The following is a 25,751-nucleotide window of genomic DNA, read 5'->3' as shown; positions in this document are numbered from 1 at the left end:
AAAATACTCGCGCTTTCATTAACGTTCAGGGGTCCAAAACCCCAATTTTCTATTTTTTGCATCCCTAGGGATACAATAGGGCCTTCGCCACCACCGGCGGTGCTCGGGCCCTAATAAGCCTTAGGGTTACAAGAGGGCCTTCGCCCCCGGTGGCCACCGGCGGTGCTCGGGCCCTAATAATTCCTCAGGTTACAAGAGGGCCTCGCCGACATTGTCGGTGCTCGGGCCCTAATAATAATTAAAGCCGCAAGCGGCGATGAACGGGCCCTCGCACACCTGCAGCCGCCGCTTACGTGAGCCACCGTCGCATACGCGAGCCGCCCCCACACGTTACCCGCCGCTTGATGTTTGCAGCCACGTGATGCGAGAGCAAGATCTGAGAGCATATGCTGCCTTAGGTAAGTTGACAGTAAGCCACACCCACAATTTTAGTCTGAACAGAATTCCTTTAATCCTTTTTACATTTTCACATTGAAATCTGTATGTGCTTTGATGCACTGCCTGAAAGTCAAAGTAAATTCAAATAAGAGCATTTGAAGAATATCTAAAAAATGTAGCCCAAAAAAACAATATAACACATTAAAGGTGACATATCATGCAAAATTGACTTTTTAATGGTTCTTTACCTGAAATATGTGTCCCTGGCATGTCTACAAACCCCCCGAGAATGAAAAAAATCCATTCTGCCCCTGTTTTGATTTCTACACCTTTCTGTAAATGTGTGTGAAACGAGCCGTTTCAGACTTCCGTGTTTTTGTTACGTAACAACAATATCCGGTCTGTCACGGAGTCAGAGCTCGGAGCTTGTTCAGCCCATAGACTATAAAATAATACTGAATCCCTTCCCCGTTTTTCATTACCTGCACAAATGTGTGCTAACAAGGAGCTTAGGAGGGAGGCATGCTAGTTGTAGGCTGTCTTAATAAACACAAAGGTCGGTTTTACTCCCCACGTCTGCAGATTTGAAGATCTAGTGGATGATTTTTATTTGTCATGGATAAGTGCTAGCGCTAATTAGCATAGCCACATAGCTATATGTTCATAGCTGTAGCTGTAGCTGTAGCTGTAGCTGTGTACCAAGACACACGTCGACATACTGACAAATAAAACAACAAGAAACACTAAATCTGTGACCAATCCTTCATAAAAGGTCCTGCTCCCTTTCTGGTAGAGATCGGTTTTACTCCCCACGTCTGCAGATTTGAAGATCTAGTGGATGATTTTTATTTATCATGGATAAGTGCTAGCGCTAGTTAGCATAGCCACATAGCTACATGTTCGTAGCTGTGTACCAAGACACACGTCTACATACTGATAAATAAAACAACAAGAAACACGAAATCTATGACCAATCGTTCAGAAAGGTCCTGCTACAGGCGCCTCTCCATCAGGATCAGATTCAGAGGGTTGAAGTAACGCGATCTCTGAGCAGCCGTGTATATTCAGCCAACATGTAAACATTAGATCAACGTGCTGGAGAGCCGAGGCACATCCACTTCTGGAGGGGGCGTGGTCAGAGGGAAAACAGTGTTCTGATGAGGAATGAAGAAGAGGACTTTTCAGGCATGCCAAAATCTGATTTCAAAGTGTTTTTTTGAGCATAAACTTTAAAGACATGTTTTGGGGACCTCTTAGACCAATATATATTGATGAAAAAAGCGTGATATGTCCCCTTTAATAACAGTAATTGACATGTCCAAGAAATAAAATATTACCAAAAATTAAGAAACAGCTTTATACACAACAGTATATGTACACAGGAGGAACTAAACAGAAAGCAAAACAGCAGGAATTGCTCAATCTGGCTGTGATAAACAGCTCAACAAGGACACCTGGTGGCCTTTTTAGGCTACTACCTTACATTTAGATTATAATGTGTGACAAGAAAACACTAGAATCACTTCAACACAAATTAGTATATGAATGGAATTTTTAGGAAAGTACCATGTGCACTGTAAGATGGACCTGCTTGTCCTTCTTGGTCATCTATCCAGTCTGCATCCACTGAAGAGTTGAAACATAAAAAGATTCATTAGGCAATGATGTTTTGCATGGAAAAGTGTGCATTTTTTGTTCAATTGTGTTGTTGTTGTTGTGTTGTCAAACTGCTTAGTTCAAGTTGTCAGGATAGTTTGATGATACCAATGTTTGTTCATGTCGTGTTCAAGCATTAATTAGTAACTACATGACTAGTTTTTAAACAAGGATAATGAAAGTCCTTACTTTCTGCAGCAAATGCTTGGACAAGCATTTTAGTTTCCTCCATTTTGTTTTTTATAATTTGTCCTGTTACTCCTGGATGGTGTTGTCCTTTATTTCCAGATGTGCAGCTTGACTCATCACAACAGATTTCTGCTGCTGGATCTCCTTCCTTGCTGTTTAAATGAGTTCTGCAGGGCTTGTTTCTCACTTGCATTTTGATGCCCCGCCTCAACACATGCCAAGCCCACAATTTTAATCGGAACAGAATTCTGTTAACACTAATGTAATCCTCAATATGTGTGCTATTGAATGTGCTTTGTTTGGACTGTATTGGATAAAAACTGTAGGAGGAGCTCTCAAAAGTATGCACCCTTATTTTATGCATTTTTGCTGCTGGATCTCCTTCCTTGCTGTTTAAATGAGTTCTGCAGGGCTTGTTTCTCACTTGCATTTTGATGCCCCGCCTCAACACATGCCACGCCCACAATTTTAATCGGAACAGAATTCTGTTAACACTAATTTAATCCTCAATATGTCTGCTATTGAATGTGCTTTGTTTGGACTGAATAGAATAAAATCTCTAGGAGAAATGAGCAAAAGTATGCACCCTTATTTTGGCTGCGTTTTTTATGTTCAAAGCTAGGTGGCGCTCTTCCTGTTGAGTTTGGGATATTGGTGCAAGAGGCTTTTTTGTGCGGCATGATGTCTTGAATAGGCAGAAAATTTTTCACGCATGTAGCTCAAAATAACCCCTATGGGGAGGGGTTTTTGAAAACTGTAGGGGGCGCTAGTGAGCACATTTTTTCGACTTTTTTGGCCAAACCTATAAAATGTCGCAATCTTTCCCTGGAATGGCGAGTGTCTTGGATGAGGTGAAATTACGTGCATATTAAAGTCACAAAAATCAATTTTTGGAGGGGTTTTTTTTATGGCCCGCCCAAAAATTTGCCATGCCCACATCTTTAGTCTGAACGGAATGCCTTTACTTTGTATTAATCGTCAATGGGTTTACTGTAGAATGTGCCTAGTTTGGACTGAATTGGAGAAAAACTGTAGGAGTAGCTCTTAAAAGTATTCACCCTTATTTTGCCACGTTTTTCACATTCAGAGCTGTATGTGCATTTCATGCTCCGCCTCAACGCATACCTCGCCCACAATTTTTGTCTGACCAGAAATCCTTTTACACTAATTTAATCGTCAATATGTCTGCTATACAATGTGCCTTGTTTAAACTGAATCGGAGAAAAACTCTGGAAGGAGCTCTCAAAAGTATGCACCCTTATTTGGGCGTCATTCAAAACTGTATGTGTGTTTGATGCCCCGCCTCAACGGCTGCCACGCCCACATTTTTTGTCTAATCAAAATTCTGTTCCATAACATTTTCTCGTCAAGGTGTCTACTATAGGTTGCCCTTGGTTTGGACTGAATCGGAGAAAAGCTCTGGCGCGCAATAGCGTTTGCGTGCACCCTTATGCTAGCTGTGTTTTTTATGTTCAAAGCTAGGTGGCGCTCTTCCTGTTGAGTTTGGGATATGGGTGCAAGAGGCATTTTTGTGTGGCATGATGTCCTGAATATGCGTACAATTTTTCAGGCATGTAGCTCAAAATAACCCCTATGGGGAGTTGTTTTTGAAACCTGTAGGGGGCGCCAGTGAGCACATTTTTTTTTACTTTTTTCGCGAAACCCATAAAATGTCGCAATTTTTCCATGGACTGACGAGTGAGTTGGATGTCGTGAAATTACGTGCATATTAAAGTCACAAAAATCCATTTTTTGACGGTTTTTTTTATGCCCCGCCCCAAAGTCTGCCACGCCCACATCTTTTGACTAAATGGAATGCCTTTAATTTGTATTAATCCTCAATGGGTTTACTCTAGAATGTGCCTAGTTTGGACTGAATCGCAGAAAAGCTCTAGGAGAAATGAGCAAAAGTATGCACCCTGATTTGGATGTTTTCACTTTTAGGAGCAAATTTAGACTTTCAAAAGTAGGTGGCGCTCTTCCTGTTGAGTTTTGGATATGGGTGTGAGAGACTTTTTTGTGCGTCCTGGGGCCATTAATATGCATAAAAATTTTCAAGCATGTAGCTCAAAATAACCCCAATACGAAAGCGATTTTGAAAACTTTAGGGGGCGCTACCGAGCACATTTTTGCACAAAAAATTTTGAGACCCATAAATTAGTAAATTTTTCACCAGGCCCAATGACTGTGCAAAAATATCCGCGCTTTCATTCACGTTCAGGGGGCCAAAAAGGCGTTCAAAGTCGCGTAAGAAAGAAGATATATAATCCTTAGGGATGCAATAGGGCCTTCGCCCCGGTGGCCACCGGCGGTGCTCGGGCCCTAAATATAAGTTTGTTTGTGCTCTAGATGTATTACATTCATTCCACATAACCTGGAGGTCTGTGGCTGCTGCTCTGCATGCAAAATTAAACTAGCAGCTCACTGTTTCTAATGCAAACTTAAATCAACAATAAAAGTAGTAAGCAAAACATTGTAGTGAATGAAAGAATTGTTCTCATAAACCCAGGGAATACAGATGTATGGATCTAGTAAGGACTGTAAACCCCAGGAAAACTGCACGCCCGGACGGAGTATCTGGGAAGGTACTCAAAGCCTGTGCGGATCAGCTGACCGGGGTTTTCACCTCTATCTTCAACTGTTCCCTGTCGCAGTCCATCATTCCCTCCTGCCTGAAATCTGCCACCATAATTCCCGTCCCCAAGAAATCAGCCATCGACAGTCTGAATGATTACAGGCCTTTCGCCTTACGCCTGTGATCATGACGTGCTTTGAGAGGCTGATCGCAAACCACATCAAGTACACACTTCCCGCCACACTGGACCCCCACCAGTTCGCCTATAGAGCAAACTGCTCTACTGAGGACGCCATCGCTGCAGCTCTTCACACTGCACTGAGCCACCTGGAACACCAGGGGAATTATGTGAGGATGCTCTTTGTTGACTACAGCTCGGCCTTCAATACAATAATCCCGGACATTTTAACTGGCAAGCTCTCCCACCTCGGTCTCTCCCCATCCATCTGCTGTTGGATTAAGGACTTCCTGTCTGACAGCCCACAAACTGTCAGACTCGGCCCCCACCTCTCCCCCACCATCATACTCAACACTGGCTCGCCGCAAGGATGTGTACTGAGTCCCCTCCTGTACTCTCTGTATACACACGACTGCACACCAACCCATCTCTCCAACTCCATCATCAAATTCGCTGATGATACCACCGTGGTCGGGCTCATCTCAGGCGGAGATGAGTCGGCCTACAGAGATGAAGTTGGAAAACTTTTGCCGTGGTGTTCTGTGAACAACCTCTCACTGAACACCACAAAAACAAAATAACTCATCATGGACTTCCGTAAACGCAGCATGGACCCGGCTCCACTGATCATCAATGGGGCCTGCGTTGAAAGGGTCCACTCCTTCAAATTCCTGGGCGTCCACATCACAGACAACGTCTCCTGGTCTGCTAACACCACAGCGGTGGTAAAGAAGGCCCAGCAGCGACTCCACTTCCTGAGGGTGCTCAGGGGAAACAATCTGGAGGAGAAGCTTCTTGTGGCCTTCTACAGAGCCACCGTGGAGAGCAATCTGGGGTACTGCATCACGGTGTGGTACGCTGGTTGCACAGTAGCAGAAAGGAGAGCTCTGCAGAGAGTGATCAGCACTGCTCTCCCTGGACAACATTGCCGGCTCTCGCTACCTCAGCAGGGCTACAAACATTGTTAAGGACTTGTCCCTCCCCGGTCACCACATAATCAACCTGTTGCCTTCAGGACGGCGCTACAGGGCTCACAAAACCAGGACAAATAAACTCAGAGACAGTTTCTTCCCTAGAGCCATCAACGCTCTGAACACTCACCATAAAACACACTGACTACACTCTTCCTTCCGTGCAATAAAATCAGTGTGCAATATTCTGCAATATACAATTTCATTGTATGCAAGTCACTCAATGACAATAAAGGCATTCTATTCTATTCTATTCTATTCTAGTGATCTCACCTGAAACAGATTGAACTTTGCAATGGAAGTCCGTGACTGTATGGTGTTAGAGTCAGATTTGATTTATAAAATGTAAAGATGTTTTCCAAAATGCAAATATGTCTCCAACTTTGAAAAAGTGTTTCATCCCTTAAATTTGCATTGCTCTTCCCAGCCACTGTTCTTTTTTTCCTTTTTTTTTTAACTTAAGACACAACATTTTGCTACAGTGTTTGATGTAGGTTAGCGTTCTGGTTTGAGACCCAAGTGTGGTTACCTCTTCTACTCCTGAATATTCATCATCAGTCTGAGATCAGGTCAGTGGTCCCTGTTCAGCAAGAACCTGTCATATCAGGCAGGATGTCAGGAGTCAGCTGAGTAAGAGAGGCTGATGTTTGATCCTGCACCATATGGCGTAATGTTTGCTCAGAATAAATAGTGTAGATCCAGACTGCATGTTTTTCCGTCAGTGCTACTCCTAATAAAAATGTGATGTGCTTAAATCATTTTAGTATTCTCTCTAATTTCAGCATGACACATTTGCTTCCTATTTAAACATTCAGCTGCAAATTGAAATGAGTCTATGACATTGCAGCATTTGTCTGCCATAACTATCCTTAAGCACTGTCAACTCTGAGTTAAATAGAATAAGAATCAAACAATACCAAGTCTCATGATTTAGGGATCTAGGTGTTTTAGCCTATTTCAGGCTAATAATTCTGCTCAGTGAAAGTTGAACGCCAAAGAATAGTCACCTTGTTCATGTCTCATTCGCAGTTACTCCACAAGAGGGCAAAGTTGGACAGTGTAAGTCAATGACCTCTGCCTCAGTGGGTTGATCTCTTTATGCGGTCAGTCTGTAACTCCACAGGAACTCCATTAAGGAACAGACTTACATGACTGGAGCTGCAGGACGCTCACATTTATCAGCAGAGCCAAAGTTTGATGGTAGACCTGCCCTTAGCTGCTTAAATCTTACAGGTTGGATCAATGGATACATTACCTTCATTTTATGTTTTCTCTTTGGCTTTGACTTTGATGATAGGTAAGTTTTACAGGATAACGTCCCATGTTGTCCCTTTTTACATTAGCCTATCTGTAGTTATAAAGCCTTTGGAAAGTTGATATGATGGAGCTAATTCCCTTATTCTCTTGTGACTCGTGTGAAAGTACACAAAAAAAAACACTTACTGAGACAAGAAACTCATGTAACTTAGTCACGTGGATATATGGAAATAATATATTTTAGGATGTTTTAATTAGGATTTGATTTTGATAAATATCTCTGCAACAGAAAATCTGATCTGTTTCATATGTTGATCAGTCATAAAGTAAAATAAACAAAAAAACACATGTCAGTATTGTAATAACCCTTTGGCTATGTAAAGGTTAAAGTTGTGCTTATTCTTTTGTGTTTCACAACTCTAAATAGAAATTTCAGACCTGTTCTCATGTCTTCCAGGTTTAACCACTGGAGTTGGTGTGTTGCCAGACGGTCCTCTGAATAAAGCTGTTGGAGGGACAGTGAAGTTCAGCACAACACTTCCTTCAACTGGAACTCCATTTGGAGGCATCACCTGGAGGTTAAATGGAAAAATAATAATCCTTTCAAATACTCAAAATCACACTGGACCAGGTTATGAAGACAGGATCACCATCTTCCCCTCTACTGGATCTCTGGAGCTCAGGAATCTGGCTCTTAATGACAGTGGAGAATACACAGTCAGTATTACAGAGGGGGTGACTGAGCATCGAGGTGAAACAACACTGGAAGTTTACGGTGAGCAAATGTTTCTCATGTTTTATCTCTTAGAGTTCTGGAGGGTGATTAAACACAGCAGTCACTCGGGAAATAAACTAATGTCAGGTTTTTAGTGGTTCAATATAAGCTCATAAAACAGATTCAAAACACGCCAGCTTTAATAGAATCAGACTGCAAAAACTTTTTTTTGTACATTATCTTCAAATTACAAATCAAAACTAGTGAATGAACCTGGATTTGAAGATCTCTGTGGTGTCTATGGGTTGAAGTAAAATGTAGTGCTAAAATCAAGATGAGAAATATCAGACACTAATATAAACACATAACAAAGGATGAATAATATGAGAGGTGGTTGAAAGCCATGAAATAAGTATGTAAGATAACCGTAAACATCTCCTTTTTTTTATAGATCAAACATACACCTTGTGTTCTTACTAACAATAATATTTAAATCACCAGGTCAAACAACAAATAGATCATATACAAATTTAAATAATATCACTCAGCCATTAATTGAAGGAGTTTAAGTTGTAATATTAACATTATGTCAAAAATGTAGGATTGATACACTGACTGGGCAGAGTTTAGATTCCACCTGTCTCTACTAAAGCATTTTTTAAATATCCTCAATAATACAACCTTGTTGGTTTGTGTATTGAAGTATTAAATGATGAATCATGAAATGTTTATTTTTACATCAGCAGGAGTTGGTAAAAACTCTCAAGAGCAATTCATGAATATTCAGCATGTGGCTCTATTCCAGTCACTGCAGTTTCCCTCTACTCTGTCTTTATTAAATGGCAAAAGTAAAATACATTTCTGTCTCACAGAGCCAGTCAGGGATCCAAAAGTAACTGTCAGCAGCACAGACTTGGTGGAGGGTAGCTCTGTCACTCTCTCCTGCTCTGTCTCCCCTGGATCCTCCCTCTCTTTCCGCTGGATGAACGACAGCTCTGAGGTCACAGCCAGTGACAGAGTTCAGCTCACTGCTGGAGGCTCCACTCTCACCATAACCCCTGTGATCCGCTATGATCATGGACCATATGAGTGTAATGTGTCCAATCCCGTCAGTCATGACACCAGTGATCCAGTAAACCTCAACATTAGCTGTGAGTTACTCCCCACATATTCAGAACTTTATCTGACTTCATCTGCATGCAAATATCAGAGAGAGAGTTTATTATTGACCAGTTTTAGTGAGTAGTGGCTTTGCCTTTATTTTATTGTTTTGTTCTTGTTTGAATTTTAGTTCTCTCATGAGCTCGTTAAATATAAGGACCACGTTTTTCCCTGACATGTACTCAGGTGAAACAACACTACACAGTGTCATTAAAGTCCTTACACAGTCAGTTTCTCATAGAAGTATTTATCACAGGCTATTTCTATTACATTAGAATGATCAGTTGTTTTTTTATGATGACACTGAAGACTGATTAGTTACATCAATTATTCATTCCTGACTCACCTGCTTTTAATGTTCCAATGACATTTTCAAGGTTCTTTTTCTGTTGTGTCTCCCATATAATCAGACGGCCCAGAAAATACAAAATTGAGACTCTCTCCATCACAAGAACATTTTGCGGTCGGATCAAACATCAGCCTGTTCTGCTCAGCAGACTCTAAACCTGTCCCTCACTTTGACTGGTTTCTGAATGGAGACGAGCTGCCTGGTACTGAACCAGAGCTCAAACTAATCAATATTCAAGAGAAACAGAGTGGAAACTACACCTGCCAGTCCTTTAACAACAAAACTCTGAGAAATGACACATCTATGCAGTTATCAGTATCTGTGCTTGGTGAGTTTAAATCAAATGTTTTATAAAAAACAACATATGATTGAGGTTAAGCCATGAGACACATTTTTAAACACAGACAGAATGAGCTGAAATTTGGGGAACAAAAAGAAATTAGCTATATTGTTTATGCAGTTTTTGCACAGAGAGAGATAAGAGTTACAAAATACTTTTCAAGTGCTCGGTAGCACAGCAAATATCACCGGTGCATGAATCCAGTAGCAAATATAAACAATCAACATCTAAATGCACATTATTTTCTGAAACTAAAAGTTTAGTAAACCCACAGTTTCTTTTGGCTTTCACATATCAATCATTGAAGTGTTTGGTCATAGTTTCTCATTCTGTTTAACAATTACCCTGCAGTTTACCTGTGTTGATATCTGGGAATGAGGTTGAGGTTGGCTCAGAAGCTGGTTAATAATTGCACAAAGAACCAGGATCATGAAGGATAGTGTGTAATTATTAAACTGTCAGAGTGGGTTGTAACTATAGACGATGTAAGACGATGGATGATAAGTTTCCCCAAATATGTTGCGCTCCCCTTTTGCTTGGCTGTAGTATACATCATGAGGTCTGCCTCCTCTGTTTGCAGACGAGATAATGGACAAACTATGAAATTCAAATACATTAAAAAAAATGTTTAAATAATGTGTACGTTATTAAATGTATTCTAATACATATAATGTCCAAGTGTTCACTTTTCTGAGTAGTTTTGTTTTGATTAGTTGTTTGCTGCTATAAAAAGGGATAGAGCACCATAATTAAAAGCTCTGTTGACAAATTATATTCATTGAACCTTCTATAATCGCAAGTATTGGCTGTAAACCACCTCAATGAACATTCCTGCTGTAGACAGTACCGACCTGAGGAGCCTGAGGGGGCTTAAGCTCCCAAAGGGTAAGATCTCAGCGGGTGGCATTTTTGCCTCAATTTCATAGAGAAGGACGTGGAAACAAGTCATCCATCTCTATATAAAGTCAGTGGCTGGAATCAAACTACATGGTTGAGACAAAAGCAGAGATAAAAGAGGAAGTGATCATGTACTTAATGTCATCCAACCCTGCCTCCTGGAAATTAAGTTTTGTATGTACACAAATTAAATGACTTTGCAGATTGCCAAAATTTGAACAATTATCCTATAAGCCTTTATTTCTGCTAAAATGGGCAATCTTGCAATAAACTGGTAGACACAAGAGAATATTATCTTTTTTTTATGGCAGCATGCTACAGAAAATGTCATCAATTTCTCAAAACTAGAGAGTTGTATTAGCAGAAAACACAGTCTTTCAATTGCCTTTAGGAAAATATTCCAGTTGCTCAGATATATCCACAGACCAGGGTTTGAACACCAAGCCCAGCAAAACCAGTGCTGCACATAGTGTATCTGTAAAGTTTCCTTCTCTCAAAACTATTATGTAAACTTTTTTTGGGCTGCCATTAGTGATTTATTTCTGAGAAGTTTCTTTAAAAACATGCTTGATACACCTGATAGAGAAAAAATGTGTCTCCAAGTGTTCAAGAATTTATCCAAGCCTTGGTAACTTGGTTATCTCTTCTTTTCCCAGTTTTTCAGTTATGTAACACGCTTTCATCATCTTTTGACCAACAGAAAAAATCTCTGATGCTTCTGTCACACCATCAACAAACCAGACGATTGAGGGGAAGCCTGTCAACTTAATCTGTGATGCTGCTGTATCTGTGTTTACCAGAAAATGGATGAAGGATGGATCAAATCTGACTCGGAATGACAACATAACATTGTACGAAGAGAACAGAGTGCTGTCCTTTCAGTCACTACAGAAAACGGACACTGGAGTGTATTCATGTAACATCAGTAACCCCATCAGCTCCATGGAGGCTAAATACAGCTTGGTTGTTAAGTGTAGGTGACAAACTATTCAGAACACATTTACTGTTTCCATAATGTGATCCTTGTACACCGCTCGCAGGCATGTTCAACACTATTTAAGATTTTAATTGAACTCCTTCTCTTTGTTTTTTAGATGGACCAGAAAATGTTGAAATCAAAGGTCAGAATAAGATACACGTTGGAGGGACCATCACATTAAACTGCTCTGCTGAGTCTGAACCACCTGCTAACTACACCTGGTCACCGAATGGGACAGAGAACCACAAATCTTTCGAGTACACTATAAAGAATGTTACATACTCTGACAGTGGAAACTACACCTGCCAAGCAGAGAATAACATAACTGGGAGGTCACTGTCTGCGGTGCATGAATTGAAAGTTACAGGTAACAAGTTGGTGATGGCAGTAAACTCTGTTGATCCTCTTCTAATTTTCAATACACCCACAGTATTAATACACCTTTGATCATTTGAAGAACAGTAGACTTCTTATAGATTTTTCTCTCATATCCATTTGGCTGATCTAATTTCAGCATTTAACTTCAATCAAAAAACCCTGTATCAGCTCTTGAGTTAAATTGAGTCATACACATAGAATTGTGGGACTTGCAAAGTCAGTTCATGAAAAAGTATCATAATTAATGTAAGATAACCAGAGATGTTGTGGTTTTTAATCCAAGCATTCGTCTACCTTGCTAAAAGTGAATTCCATTAATGCAAGTAGCAGCTAATAGCCTGGAAATGTTAGCCTCAAGCAGGCGTGAGGAGCAGCAGCAGAGGTCTGGTACCTCATGGTCGGCCTTCCTGTCTCTGATTTTTCTAATTTCATATTTTTAAACTTGTCGTCTTCAGTCCCAATTGACAATGACTCAATTTACGTCACTAGATTAAAGCAGCAACTTCAAACCCCAAAGAAGTATTAATACAACTTTTTTTTTTTTTTACCTAAGTAGCATCCTCAAGAAAAGTTAACAAACTGTAATGTGTAAAATCTTTGGATCTTTCCTTCAAACCAAACATTAGACTCATGATAGCATGTCAGCTACAGGAACAGGTCAAAAAGAAATGTTCTCCAGCCAAGAGTGACTTCATTATATACATTGATCATGAATGAAATATTAATCTACCACTGGTCAGCTGTGAAAGATAAGATAAGATAAGATATACTTTATTGGTACCCCATTAGGGGAAATTCTTTTGTGACAGCAGCTTACAACGCTGGACAGGGGAAAACAACAATGTACTTACATAGTTAAAAAATATAATAACAATAATAATAGCAATGATAAATGTAAAATAAAATACAATAAAATAAAATAGATTAAAACAAATTAAATAGAATACTTTTTTTTGTTTTGTTTTTAATTTAAAACAAAAAAAAGTATTCTATTTAATTTTTTTTTAATCTATTTTATTAAAAAAAAACATGTATTAGCATAAATAATTGCATGCTTATTATACACAAGTGTAAGGTCTTTTTCACATAATAGTTCCATATGATCTCATCTCCCTTTTCCATGTAAGAGTCCTCCACCTTTACATCAAATCCCTGTCCGCCTGGTTGTATCGCTGGAATAGTGATTGCATGTCTTGTGGTCGTTGGAGCAGCTGCTGGTGTTGGGTACTACTTTTACAGAAAAAAGTAAGTTGAGGGTATATTTAATATAAACCAGAAGCTTTTTTATGTGTGTTCTTTATGTCTGTGGCGTTCTAGGTCAAGTAGAACATTTTGGTGTTTCATGCAAAATGGAATGCTGGTCAGATGAGGAGAGTGAGGCAAACCTGAAAAACTTAAAGATGAGGAAAAACAGTGAGGGGTTCTTGTTGACAGAGATGATGGATTGAAAACTAAGTTGAAATTACTGCAGAGGAATAAAAGGGAGTGGGCTTCTATATTAAATGTGTGCTTTGCAGCTGAGCAGGTCAGAAGAAGTGAAATGGTGTAAACACGAGGATTAAGAGGTAGAAGAGTTGCAACAACGCAAGTGCAGGCAGAAAATGTGGAACTAGAAAATGTGGAACTAGAATCAGGTTGACTTGTTTTTACTAAGCCTAAAAAAGGTTGATTTTTAACTAAAACTTTCTTGTCTACAGTATATGTTACTTCTGTTAGTTTAAGGAATGTATGTTCTGTGTGTGGTTGGAGTACAGTTATAGTTTCACTCTGAATGCTATTGCTCCATAGAGCTCTACCATGACAATGTACAACTTCACAGTTAAAGTGTATTGTCAGGTGTTAATTTTAAACTGTCAAAAGTTACATGACTCACCACAAGCTTTCCTAACCCTTTCCTCTGGGTTTTGAAATCCTGTCAGCGTGAAGGTGAAAAAAAAAAAAAAATCTTTGGTAATCAAATGAAGGCCCAGCTCTCTAGGACAAAAAACTTTGTGAGTTAGAATAATGAAAAAAATGGGTCTTTATATTTTCTCAGTTTTTGTCACTAGCCTTTAATCATGTATCAAAATAACTCATTTATGAGTTTTCATGTAATCAATAGCAGCTTGTGATTTGTAAGATATAGGTTGTTCAAAACAGTGTTATTTTTGTTATTACCATAGTTATTGTTGAAATCTTAAGATGTCTTTCTTATGTCAATGGTCCACACTAATGACTCGTTATTTCTCTAAACAGAAAAGGCCAGGGAAAATCCTCCTCCCCCGTAGTGGGTAAGTGTATTACATGTGTGAGTGTTTGTTGTTTAATTTGACACATATTCATAAAGGCAGTACAACAATTTGTTGTAATCGAGTCATCAAACCTCTGAGTCGAATCATAAGTCTTCAGTGTTCAAGTCTGAGTCAAGTCCGAGTCACCAAAGACGAAACTGAGTCGAGCCCCCATTATCTTAGTTCCAGTCCAAGTCAAGTCCTCATTGTAAATACTCGTATTCATTATAAGGAGAATCACTTTTTGACCCCAAAGTATTCACTGTTTGAACCTAGACTGACTATGTGGGACCTTTTGGTTAAGTAGAAAACACATTTAATATTATTAATATTAGACTTGGACCGACCCTGTCAGCATGTCTGGAATTTTAAATGATAAGTGGTTGAAGTGTTGTGAGTGTGCACCATGTTCCTCTTAATGAGGAGACACCAAGCGGCAAACTCCGGTCTCAAACGATGAAGCCAATGCGGAAGTGATATAAACTGCAATACATCGAAAATCCGCTTGAGGCTGGCTGCAGAAACACCGGAAACCACATAGATATGAATGGGAAAAAGACGATCTTTGCAGCATTAATAAACATGTTTACAGCCTGGTTCAAAAAACGGCTTGGCCCTACAACGCTAATCTCTCTAATGGCATACACTGTACGGGGGGTGAATTTTTTTCTAACGTGACGGTTAAGAAGATATTAAGATTATGAGTTTTGCCCAAATAAGGACATAACTGACGTGACTCCCGGTCGGGAACACACAGCCATTGGCTAAGAGACTCACACTACGTCACACTCTGCCTAGTTGAGTTCCGCATTACCAATATGGCTGCCGCCGTCGATTTGCTTCAAAACAGCTCTCAGGAACAGATGGGTGACGTCACGGATACTACGTCCATATTTTTTACAGTCTATGGGAGACACACTCAATAGTTAAGCTGTGGAAGAATGTCTGCAGGTGTCCCATAAACTCAAAATTAGCTGCAACTCACTCAATGGTAATCAGTGTTTTAACTGAGCAAACAACTTGGAGCCAGTGGTTGAGTCACTTAAAATGCTTAGCGTTAGCTTACTAACACTAATGTAATCAACAGTTAGCATCTTTCTTACTTTTCTGGGTTCATCCAGATGTCTGTTTAAATCTAAGATTGTTTCCGTTCTCTGCTTGATGGTTCTACTACATACCGTACACGAGCCCTGCTCTTGCCTTCGTTTGCTTTAAGATGTTTGAAAGCAAAGTGCAATATTCAGAACTCTGCTGCACGCCTCCTCACCTGCACCCGCTCCCGTGACCACATCACCCCCGTCCTCCAACATCTTCATTGGCTCCCCGTACCCTACCGCATACAGTTTAAAATCCTCCTCCTCACCCACAAAGCCCTCCACCACCAGGCCCCTTCCGACCTCACTGACCTCCTCCACCATCACACTCCTTCCCGTAACCTGCGTTCCTCACACGCCAACCTCCTGTCTCCACCTCACAGAAACAAGCACCGAACCTGGGGGGACAGAGCCTTCTCAGTAGCCGCCTCCACCCTCTGGAACTCACTCCCCTCCCATATCCAAAACTGCTCTGACCCTTTAACATTCAAATCTCTATTAAAAACTCACCTTTTTAAGTTAGCTTTTAATTTGTGATTGTACTGTTGTTTTGTTTGATCTGTGCTCCTTGTTCCTTGCTTGTATTAATTTTAACAATTTTACAGTGTCTTTGAATTTCTGAAAAGCACTATTTAAATAAAATGTATTATTATTATTATTATTATTATTATTATTATTATTATTATTATTATTATTATTATTATTATTATTATTATTATTATTATTATTATTATTATTATCATTATTATTCATTTATGGCATCTTTTTAGGCATCCTGGTTTGCACTTTAGCTGAACAAGACGACGCCATTACTTGAAACTGAATAAAATATTAAGACCTTTTACTAAAAAATTAACAAAAGCAATAAAACAGTCTCTCACATTAAATAAGTCTGAGTCATCCCCATCGTCTTCTTAGTCCTAATGCAGTGGATGTTTGTGTTCATGTCAAGTAATGAGTCCTGAAAATTAGGGCTTGAGTCGGACTCCAGTCCAAATTCTGGACTCAATGCTACAACACTTTAACAAAGGATGTAAATGATACTGTATACACTCTGCTCAGCATTGTTCCTTTTTTTTAGGAGGCGGTGGCGAGAACAACAGAGCATTCACACACAATACAGAATCCTCAGGAAACAAGGTAAGGTTCATTACTTCACTTACATTAGCAACTTAGGTGGAAACAGGTTATGCAGGTTTATTAAGGAACCCAGTCTTTCTGTTAGTCTGAATCTGAATATGTGTTAAAATTAGTGTTGAAGGATGAATCGATTTATGGTTTACATTATATCAATTCTACACAGACTCAATGAATTGTATGTAAAATACAAGTTATAAAAAAGTGATGAATAAATCACGATTTCATGGACCGTACTGTCAAAGTTTTCTCTTATATATTAGTTCCCAGTTTGTGATCTAATTTTTGTAGGTTTATTCAAAGAAGTTCCAGTAGCTTGTAAGATCTATTAATAGCCCAGTTCTGAACACAGACTTTGAACCAGGAAGTTTGTTTTTCATTTGACACAGCAAAGTTGAGTGATGCATGTGTCTAAGCCCTTGATAATACTGTGATATGGCCTCTTTGTTTGTTGTGTCAGAAAGGGTTTTCCTGGTGTAATAAAACTGTAAATGCATGTTGGGTTATAGAATTCCAAACAAAAACAATCAGAGTCTCTGAACAAACCACTTTTCTAACATTTCCCATCGTCTTTTTCTCCAGGAGCTGAACTACGCAGATGTCACAGTTTTCCGCAATAAAAACGGCGGGGAAGTCCGGCTTAGGCCACAGGATGAGACATCAGTGTATGCTCAGGTCAAAGGGAACAATGCTGCAACCTCCCCTCCCACCTATGACGTCCACATGAAGAACACAAAGAGGCAGGCTCCTCAGCCCGCTGCTGACGGAGCTCAGGTTTATGCACACGTTCGCAAAAACTGAGCAGATCAGTTCTATTAGATTGTCTAGTCACATTAGACTACAAGTGTCTGATATGTGGTCAGAGACCATGCACTCCTTTCCCAGGTCTCTTACGTAGGACTCATTTGGACTTGAGTCAATGGTGGAAGCACTTTAGCAGCGATTAATAATCAACCTTTTCATGACAAGAATCAAGATCATAAGGCACAGTGATGCCATGTAAGCTGGCACACGCAGAATTGAATAACCTCCCTCTGCCTTTGTTTGTGTGCACATGTTCTCTTGATGTGATTGGTTGTTTGCTTCAGATTAATGTTTGACTCAGGTGTGCTGTCATATTTAATTCTACATGTGTGCTGTTTGATTTCAGTTTGCAGCTGGCTTGCTTCAGTAATTTGATATGTTACAATTATTTGATATGTTACAATAAACAAATATTGTTTATTTATTATTCATAATTATCTGTCAGTACTATTTTTCAGGAAATGGATACTCCTTGACATCAGCAGGGCTTGAATATCTGTCAAAACAACTATAAACTGAAATGAATTACAGTCTGTTGATCCTAAGGCATGGTGAGAAGATTTAAAGACCTTATTTACCTTTGTCATTTAATTATATGATTAAGCACAATAATCCAAAATGCTAATAAGCAAAAATAAGCCATATGAAGCAGTTTCACTTGAACCACAAAAGACATGAAAGAGAGGATTACAGGTTCTCCATCAGGTGTCCAGTGGTTTTATAATTGATATCTACAGGTGCAATAAATGGGTTTTAAAGTCCATCCAAAAGGCATGAGGAAACTGTTGCTTACAAGAAATGGTGCAGATGACGGTCAGAGTAATTCAGAACTATGATAATGTGCCTTCTCTGTGAGCAGTAAAAACCTTGAGCCAAAAGGGAAGTGATTCAAATAAGAGATAAAGTGCAAGAAGAAAATACAAGCAAATTTGCATAAATACAAAACACACATTGTGTGACTTTAACACCATATACCTTTCTATTTTTGTAAATAAAATTTGTCAAATACACTGTATGATGTACTGTATTTTCTAATACAAAAGTGCAATGTTCGCACTGCCTGAGAGGACTTACATTTTGAATAATTCAGAATATACTGTATAATGAGGAAGTTCACTTCTTTATTACAGGAAACAGGATTGAGTTATAAAGCAGGATTGCTAGCTCAGATTTCTTTTATGGAAACACTGTAAATCTGTAACTTCTCCAAAAATGTATTGTTTGGATATTTTATCATATTTGAGTTGTGATTTGATTTAACACATTTGGAGTGAATTCACAAAAAGCTAGAGCACAAACTAATTGATCGGAGTGTAAGTGCAATGAACTGCACAGCCCTGGCCCACCCAGCTGGACGTGCCCCTGGTACTGTGTAATGGCTAACACTCCTTTGTGCTTCCCATGTATAAGCCATGTTCCTGTTATGTATTGGTGTCATGTATTGTCTCCAACAACTGGAGGCTATTGCTTTAGCAGTGAAATATAATTATAAACTTCCCAAATGAAGACTCTTCTGTCCACCTGAAGAAATCATAAAACTGTACTAAGTAATTCATGAATGTGTTTTAACCCAGTTGTGCATTTGCTAGAGAGATAACTATTTTTTTCACTTTTTTATAAATGTTGTGAACATGAATTATAAATATAATAGAAGCTTTTTGAAGACACGTAAAATAAAAGATAAACTGTAAGGACTTCACAGAACAAAAAGCTGTTGAGGTTGGGCCTAGTGCTGTCTGACACGCTAAGGCAAAAATCACTGAACACCAAAAAATAAGTTTAACTTTTGGATGGAAAGATGGTCAATTCATGATAACATGCACAAAACTGATAATTAAAGTGAACGCAGTGATCAGAGAACAGTAGCACACAACAAAATATATGGCAATCCAGCTCACTCTCTCTCTCCAGCTCCAAACAAAAGGTAACAGGTGTCTTAGAATATCCCGCCCCTAACCATATGACTCACTGGTTACCAAATCAATGTGACCACACAATAAACCAAATTATAAACAAACAACAAAATCAACACCACAAAAATACACAAACAATAACCTACCCTATACCTAGAAAATAGACACTATATACCTTTCAAATAATACATGGCTCCTACATAAACTTTGAATGATATGGCAAGTATCAATTGTCTTGATATGCGTATTTAAAGAGAAGCAGTTGAAAGTCATTTGGCTCCAGTCTAGTTCCATATTAACCTTGTCTAATCAATACCGTCTTCCTGGTGAGATTTTGGAAAAGCAATGCAGTTATTTACATGTAGGTTTTTTAAGATTCAGAATTAGAAAGAAAGCACAGAACACTGACTGATCTGAATCCAACTGTATAAACAAGGTCTACTTTGGTTGTACACTCGTAAACCATCATGAGATATTAATGATGTCCCTGGACCTAGATTAAGGAATCTGGGTGAGGCCGGATTTTTTCCACCCCCACTGTTAAATCATTAGTGAAGCTCAAACTTGCTCTGGCTCCTCAAGCAAATGATCTCACCTGCATTGAAGGGGATTCAAGTGTTTGTTTAACAATAATTTAGAGCATAATGAAATACAAAAACATGTTTATTTTACCTTAGAGTTCTAACAAACGACACACCTGTAGTTAAGTAATTTAGGTTTTAATAATCAGACTTTATCGTTATAAACTAATGTATTGTAATATAAGAGATTTTAATTGACTGAAAACATGATTGACCACTCATTAAAATATTGAGTGAGAAGTGTATTTGGTATAATTCTGTAAACTTATCCTTAACCATTACATAAACCAGAATATATTGGAGTCCACAGATACGCCTGCTGATGAATCCCAAAGTTTGGGGCCTTATCAACTCAATCATGTGTTTTGGGTTTAAATAAAAGAGGCAGTCATGATATTTCATGTGTTTTTGATGAAAATGTATTAGTTCAAAATGTACAGGGATTTAAAGACAAAGCTATTGTGTTGCAAATGTTTGTTTTAACCTTTAACCTCTGTTAATCAATGTTCTACAGTTTAACCCCAACACAGCGTTGTCTTTCACAGCCATATGGATACATACGTGATCCATGTTTGACTGTTTAAACCAAGGAAACATGGCACTGAATATTACTCTCAGGTTGGAGGTTTTGCATTTGCTGTAAGTTAGTTTTTCAGACAAGTCAATAAACAATTTTCGTAAATAGTTGACCCTGTGCCACATTGTGCATTTCATTTGAATGATGCTTGTGTGTCCCACATCAACATGATCTATTTTACTCTTTTGCATGAAAGCACAGTCTCGTTTCACACTGGCTTTTCAATGTGTCTTATATGTAAACCTCAGCAGCTATTTCTTTATATGAGAGAGATTGCAAAGAGTCAGGAGATCAGCAGCATGTGTTTTTTTTTTTTTTTTTTAGGATGTTCAGTAGAGAAGTATAAATGCAGGGGAAGTGTGAAAGTTCAGCAGGAATATACAACAAAGAAATTATGACTTTTCAATAAAGAGAACCGGGCAAAATACTTCCTTGCTCACTTTAAATAAATTGGAATTAAACACAAAACACAAAGCAAGACTGGACAAATGTATCAAAAAAAGGAACATAAAAAGAAAAGAGGTGAGGAAGGTGTGGTTTGCAAATAAGGAAAGCTTAACCCAGACCTGGCCACAATAAATTCAAAGTTCAGTGTCTACATAAGTTGCTGCGGCAAGCTGATGTCACCACAGCAACACAGGTTATTCAAATAACAGAGCAGTAAAGTACAAGGTGGATGTGAATGAGCGAAAGCCATATCTTTTTTTATGTAGTTTTCCCTTTGTGCTCTTAAGGCTGTCAGAACCTTTGATAAGAGAAGCCCCGCCTGTTGAGCTGGTCTAAGTTCGTCACAGCCAGGAAGAGGCTGAGTCATCAACTTTAATTGTGATAAACATGATCATACTGAAAGAAAGGAGGAGGAGGCTAAATAATGGCAGCATTGGTTTACCAGGAAAAAAAGAATAGTAGAAAAACATTAGAATAGAGAAAACAGATTTAAGGTACTGATCCTACACTGAAAGCTGCTGTTTTAATATTGTATTTACACCCACCGATAAGACACTGTAGCAATAAAACAAGGCCATAAAGTGTAGACCTGAGGCTCTACTCATGCTTTGTTTTTGAAAAAAAGCAGGAAGAAAGAAACTCTTGGGAGACAGTGCCATCTAGTGATTCAAGCCATACTCAGACAACAACAGTCTGTTTTGCAATTTCTTTTTACAAATGTCTCTGCCCTTCTTTTAAATTCTGACTTTTTCATGTTCACAAAAGGTAAAGGAAAACAATGTCATTAGCCCTGAAACGACCCCTGTCTTTATGTCGTAATAACAGTTTTCCTGTCATGGATTGGGTAAATTTCCTCTGCCGTAAGATTACAACATCAAGTAAAACTCCAGGGTTTTACAACATGATGCTGTGACACAGGGGAGTGATGACATTAATAATGTTCAGTTAACAGGCTCAGAATCAAACTTCCTGCCTCTTTCTCATTGTTATACAAAAGGGAGGATATTGTAGTTTTAACTCACTATGAAGATATCTGTCGAAGACATGACACCTGACTGGAGGAGTCCTCTCTTTGTTTTACTGGTGGCACTGATGGGTAAGAGCACTTACTTTACTGACCGCTTATTTGTAAATGAAGAGTTAATTTGCAAAAACAGATAACGCACTTTTTAAAAATGTAAAAAATGTTTCAAAAAGCATATTTTTTCTATTACTAGCTTTAGGTTTTATCAATCAACTGAAGTTGGGAGGCTTTGACAAAGTAAAAATGACATTAATAACTAGAGGATACGGATCTCAAAAATGTAACTTTATTAAAAATGTATATCAAAAAGAAATATGTTTTTTGGAAATTTATAAAAAAGGAGACTACAAGGTTCAGTGTAAGGATGGAGGAGATATGACAGCTTTGTGTTAACAGGCTTAACAGGCCCCCGTCATATACAGAAAAAAGAAGAAGTGGAACTTTGGTGCTGTGCATCATGGGAAACAATACACAAGGGAGACTGGTCCACTGCATACTGAGCATTTTCCTAGTCTCAGTACGACATCCGGGTAGTTTTGGCATACTGCAGATTTTGCATCCTTCATACTGAATTCTGGCCAAATCAGTACGTACAACTTGTATAGTAGGCGGTTTCGAAAACAGCCCAAGTGTATCACTAACAGGGCTCAGCTCGGCCCATTTGTTAAAAAGCAGCCAGAGGACCAGAGTGGAAGCTAGGCTGTAAACTGCCGTAGAGAATTACTCTACCAAGTAATTTAGCTAATTTAAAGAAACTCCAACCAAAACACTAATGTCATCGTGAGTGTAAACTCTATTTAGAACATTTTAAACAATTTACTTTGCCATCTAAAAGCCCAGTTGAGAAATGCCTTCTTATATAAAAAGGTTTTGAGCAAGGTTTTAAAAGCAGTTACGGTTGTGGACTGTCTTATTGGTAACGGCAAGTAGTTCCACAGTCTTGGAGCTCTAACTGAGAAAGCCAGGTCACCTTTTGTTTTAAGGCGGGATCTTGGTACATCCAGCAGAGCTGCATCCACAGATTGGGGAGGCCGCCCAGGCACATATGAGGTTAAAAGATCTCTTAAATAGTTTGGAGCCTGTCCATTTAAAATTGTAAAAGTAATCAATAAAGTGTTATGTTCAGCGATGAGTTCAGATACTGCCTTCGGCAGTTGGATCATAGGGTCAAAGTGTGGAGAAGATGCAGAGAATGCTCTTGGAATCTTTTGGTGGAGGCAGTGTGATGGTGTGGGGCGGCATCTCCCTTACTGGAAAAATTAGGCTTGTCATTATTGGAGGCAATCTCAATGCAGAGAGAAATTTGAGATGAGATGAGAGCCAGCGGCAATCCAATATCTCCACAGTCTGGGACCAAACTCTTTCCTCCAAGATGACAACTCTTGCCCCCACAGGGGATTTCTCAGAGACTACCTATGGAATTTGGGAGTGGAGAGGATGGAATTGCCTGCCAGCAGTCCTGACCTCTACCCCGTTGAACACTTGTGGGATCAGCTTGGGCGTGCTGTTCGTGCTAGCTAGAGTGACCAAAACAACCACGTTGGCTGACTTGCAACAAATGCTGGATGAAGAATGCGATGCCATCCCACAACAGTGTGTGACCAGGCTGGTGACCAGCATGAGGAGAAGGTGCCAGGCTTTTGTGGCTGTGCATAGTTTCCACACACACTATTGAGGCTCCGGTTTGTTAAATGAATAAATTGTTAAATTGCCAATATGTCTTGCTTCTTCAGACTTGAATCATCCAATCCAACAAACAACATCAAACAAGAGTCAATAGCAATGTCAAAATAAGCTGTTTGGCATTGGCAGAGAAGATTTGGTAAATAAACAGGCTTTCCAACGGTCTAAGATTCATTCCTAAGAAACATTGTTGCAACAAAGAAATAATCGACCAAATACAGATCTCCTTACTTTTTGTGCTATGTTTTAGAAAACAACAGATATTTTTTACCCTAGACTTGGGAGAACAATAAAAATAATTGCTTCTTGATAGGAGTCAGGGTCCAGTAAAGGCTTACAAAATATTGCATAAAATCATGTCTCATGGAGCCAAATGACTCGTCATCTCTTTCAGGTGCACCTTGCTCCCAGGCCTGGTTGCAGATTACCTGGACAGGTGATATAACAGCTGGTTTTAGTACCACTCTCACCTGTTCTTCTTCATGCCTCCAAAACTGCAACTACACCTGGTCCTTAAAGGGCCAGAATGTCATCGGGAATACACTGACCTGGACACCAGATGGAGTGGAGAGTACAGTGGAGATACGGTGCACAGTGTTTAATCCTGAAACAAGCGTCTCCACCAGTACAACCACTATTGCAGATGTCAACAGTAAGTTAATTTAAACCCCTCCAAGCTAAAATGGATATTATGAAATTGGCTGATATTTTATTTTTCTATGATTTCCTTACAACTGGGACAGCCTGTTCACCTGTTATTCTTGTTACAGATCCATTGTTTGTGCAAATCAGGCCACCAAACACTGTCTTGCCTCTAAACAAGTCCTTAGACCTAGTCTGCCGTGATGCCACATCAGGTGACCTTTCAGGCCCCTCAAACTGGATGAACCAGGTAGTTTCCTGGTACAAAGATGGACAGAGAGTGACCCTGAGTGAAAATATACAGCTGCTGCAAAATAATCTCACACTTCACTTCAACTCACTGCTGCCCTCTGATGCTGGATTCTACCAATGTGAGATGTCTGCAGAACAGCTGAGAGTTATCAGCCTGGGATATCTACTAAACTGTGAGTACACATCAAGAGAAGAATAAATAAAAAACAAGGAGGCAGGAATTAATCATTTGTATACTCATACTGGAATGCACACTCTGATTTTTTTTAGTTGATCCGTGGAACATCAGCATCAGTGGCCCTGACACAGTGTTTCCTGGCAGATTGAGTAAATTCACCTGCTTGACAAGCTGCACCATAAATGTAGACTGCACTGTGAAATGGCAGTTCAGAGGAGGTTTCCCCCTTGGGACCTATTTATCAATGAATGGAAATGAGCTCAGTTGGACCCCTTCCATTCCTGGTACTTTTCAAAACATCACCTGTGTGGCAGAAAATGCAGCTGCCGGACGCTCCGCTGAGGCCACCAAGATGGTAGAAGTTACAGGTACTGACTACACTTTGTGTTCAATTTTTGGCCTCATCACATCAGTGTCAGAAGCCTGCTAACTTGATTTGTCCTCTCTGTCATCTTCATCTTATAACAGGTGTTCCTGTCTCTGGTTCAGAGTTGGTGCAGCTCAATGGACTTTTTGCAGTGATCCTCAGCCTGGGATTGCTGATTCTTGTTGAATCATAGAGCTGCTTACTGTTAAAGCTAACGAGTGTACATTCCCTTTATAAAGATGTATTCAATTCCCCTTTGTTCTGATGAAAAAACATGTGAATGGAACTTTTTGGGGGTTTAAAACACACTGCGTTTGCATTTTTGATGTGAGCAACGACCACTAAAAACAGCAAAGCAAGAGAACAAGTTGAAAGATGTAGAAATAAACTTTTAGACTTCATCTTTATCAAAACAGATTATTGTGTGACATACAATCCAGCAGATTACTTGGTGACATACAATCCAGCAACAACAAGTAATAAACTCCCTTCTACTAGTGAGGAAAGGGGAATCAACATAGTTTTCAATAATACATTTCTGTCTAAATTTTGGCAAAACACTTCAAAAATTGTGCAAAAATTCCAACATCAGAATAAGGGAGGGAAACATAAAGTTAACAAAGTGAAAAGACCGCTGAGCTGCTTCATTAAGTATGTACTAAAATAAAATAAGAGGTAAAATTGGTTCAGAAGTTGCAAAACATAACTGAAAAACAAACAGATTTTTTTCTAACGAACACATCTAGCTGATTTGGATAC

At 39.2% G+C, this 25,751-nt stretch overlaps 2 protein-coding genes across 2 annotated transcripts; both read left to right on the top strand.

Moving 5' to 3' along the window:
- Positions 1–7,097: 7,097 nt before the first annotated feature.
- Positions 7,098–20,511, top strand: LOC117823327 (carcinoembryonic antigen-related cell adhesion molecule 5-like). The gene is made up of 10 exons (XM_034698477.1): positions 7,098–7,244; positions 7,662–7,979; positions 8,792–9,070; positions 9,491–9,757; positions 11,367–11,639; positions 11,761–12,012; positions 13,151–13,268; positions 14,259–14,293; positions 16,469–16,527; positions 17,107–20,511. The coding sequence occupies exons 1-10, from the start codon at positions 7,190–7,192 to the stop codon at positions 17,323–17,325; spliced, it is 1,875 nt and encodes a 624-aa protein (XP_034554368.1). The 5' UTR covers positions 7,098–7,189; the 3' UTR covers positions 17,326–20,511.
- Positions 20,512–21,779: 1,268 nt separating this feature from the next.
- Positions 21,780–25,409, top strand: LOC117823328 (carcinoembryonic antigen-related cell adhesion molecule 20-like). The gene is made up of 5 exons (XM_034698478.1): positions 21,780–21,942; positions 23,948–24,205; positions 24,324–24,620; positions 24,718–24,993; positions 25,094–25,409. The coding sequence occupies exons 1-5, from the start codon at positions 21,870–21,872 to the stop codon at positions 25,183–25,185; spliced, it is 996 nt and encodes a 331-aa protein (XP_034554369.1). The 5' UTR covers positions 21,780–21,869; the 3' UTR covers positions 25,186–25,409.
- The last annotated feature ends 342 nt before the right edge of the window (positions 25,410–25,751 follow it).

Source organism: Notolabrus celidotus, chromosome 12 (assembly GCF_009762535.1).
Source record: "Notolabrus celidotus isolate fNotCel1 chromosome 12, fNotCel1.pri, whole genome shotgun sequence".
Classification (NCBI taxonomy): Eukaryota; Metazoa; Chordata; class Actinopteri; order Labriformes; family Labridae; genus Notolabrus; species Notolabrus celidotus.
This window is presented reverse-complemented; position numbering and strand designations above follow the sequence as displayed.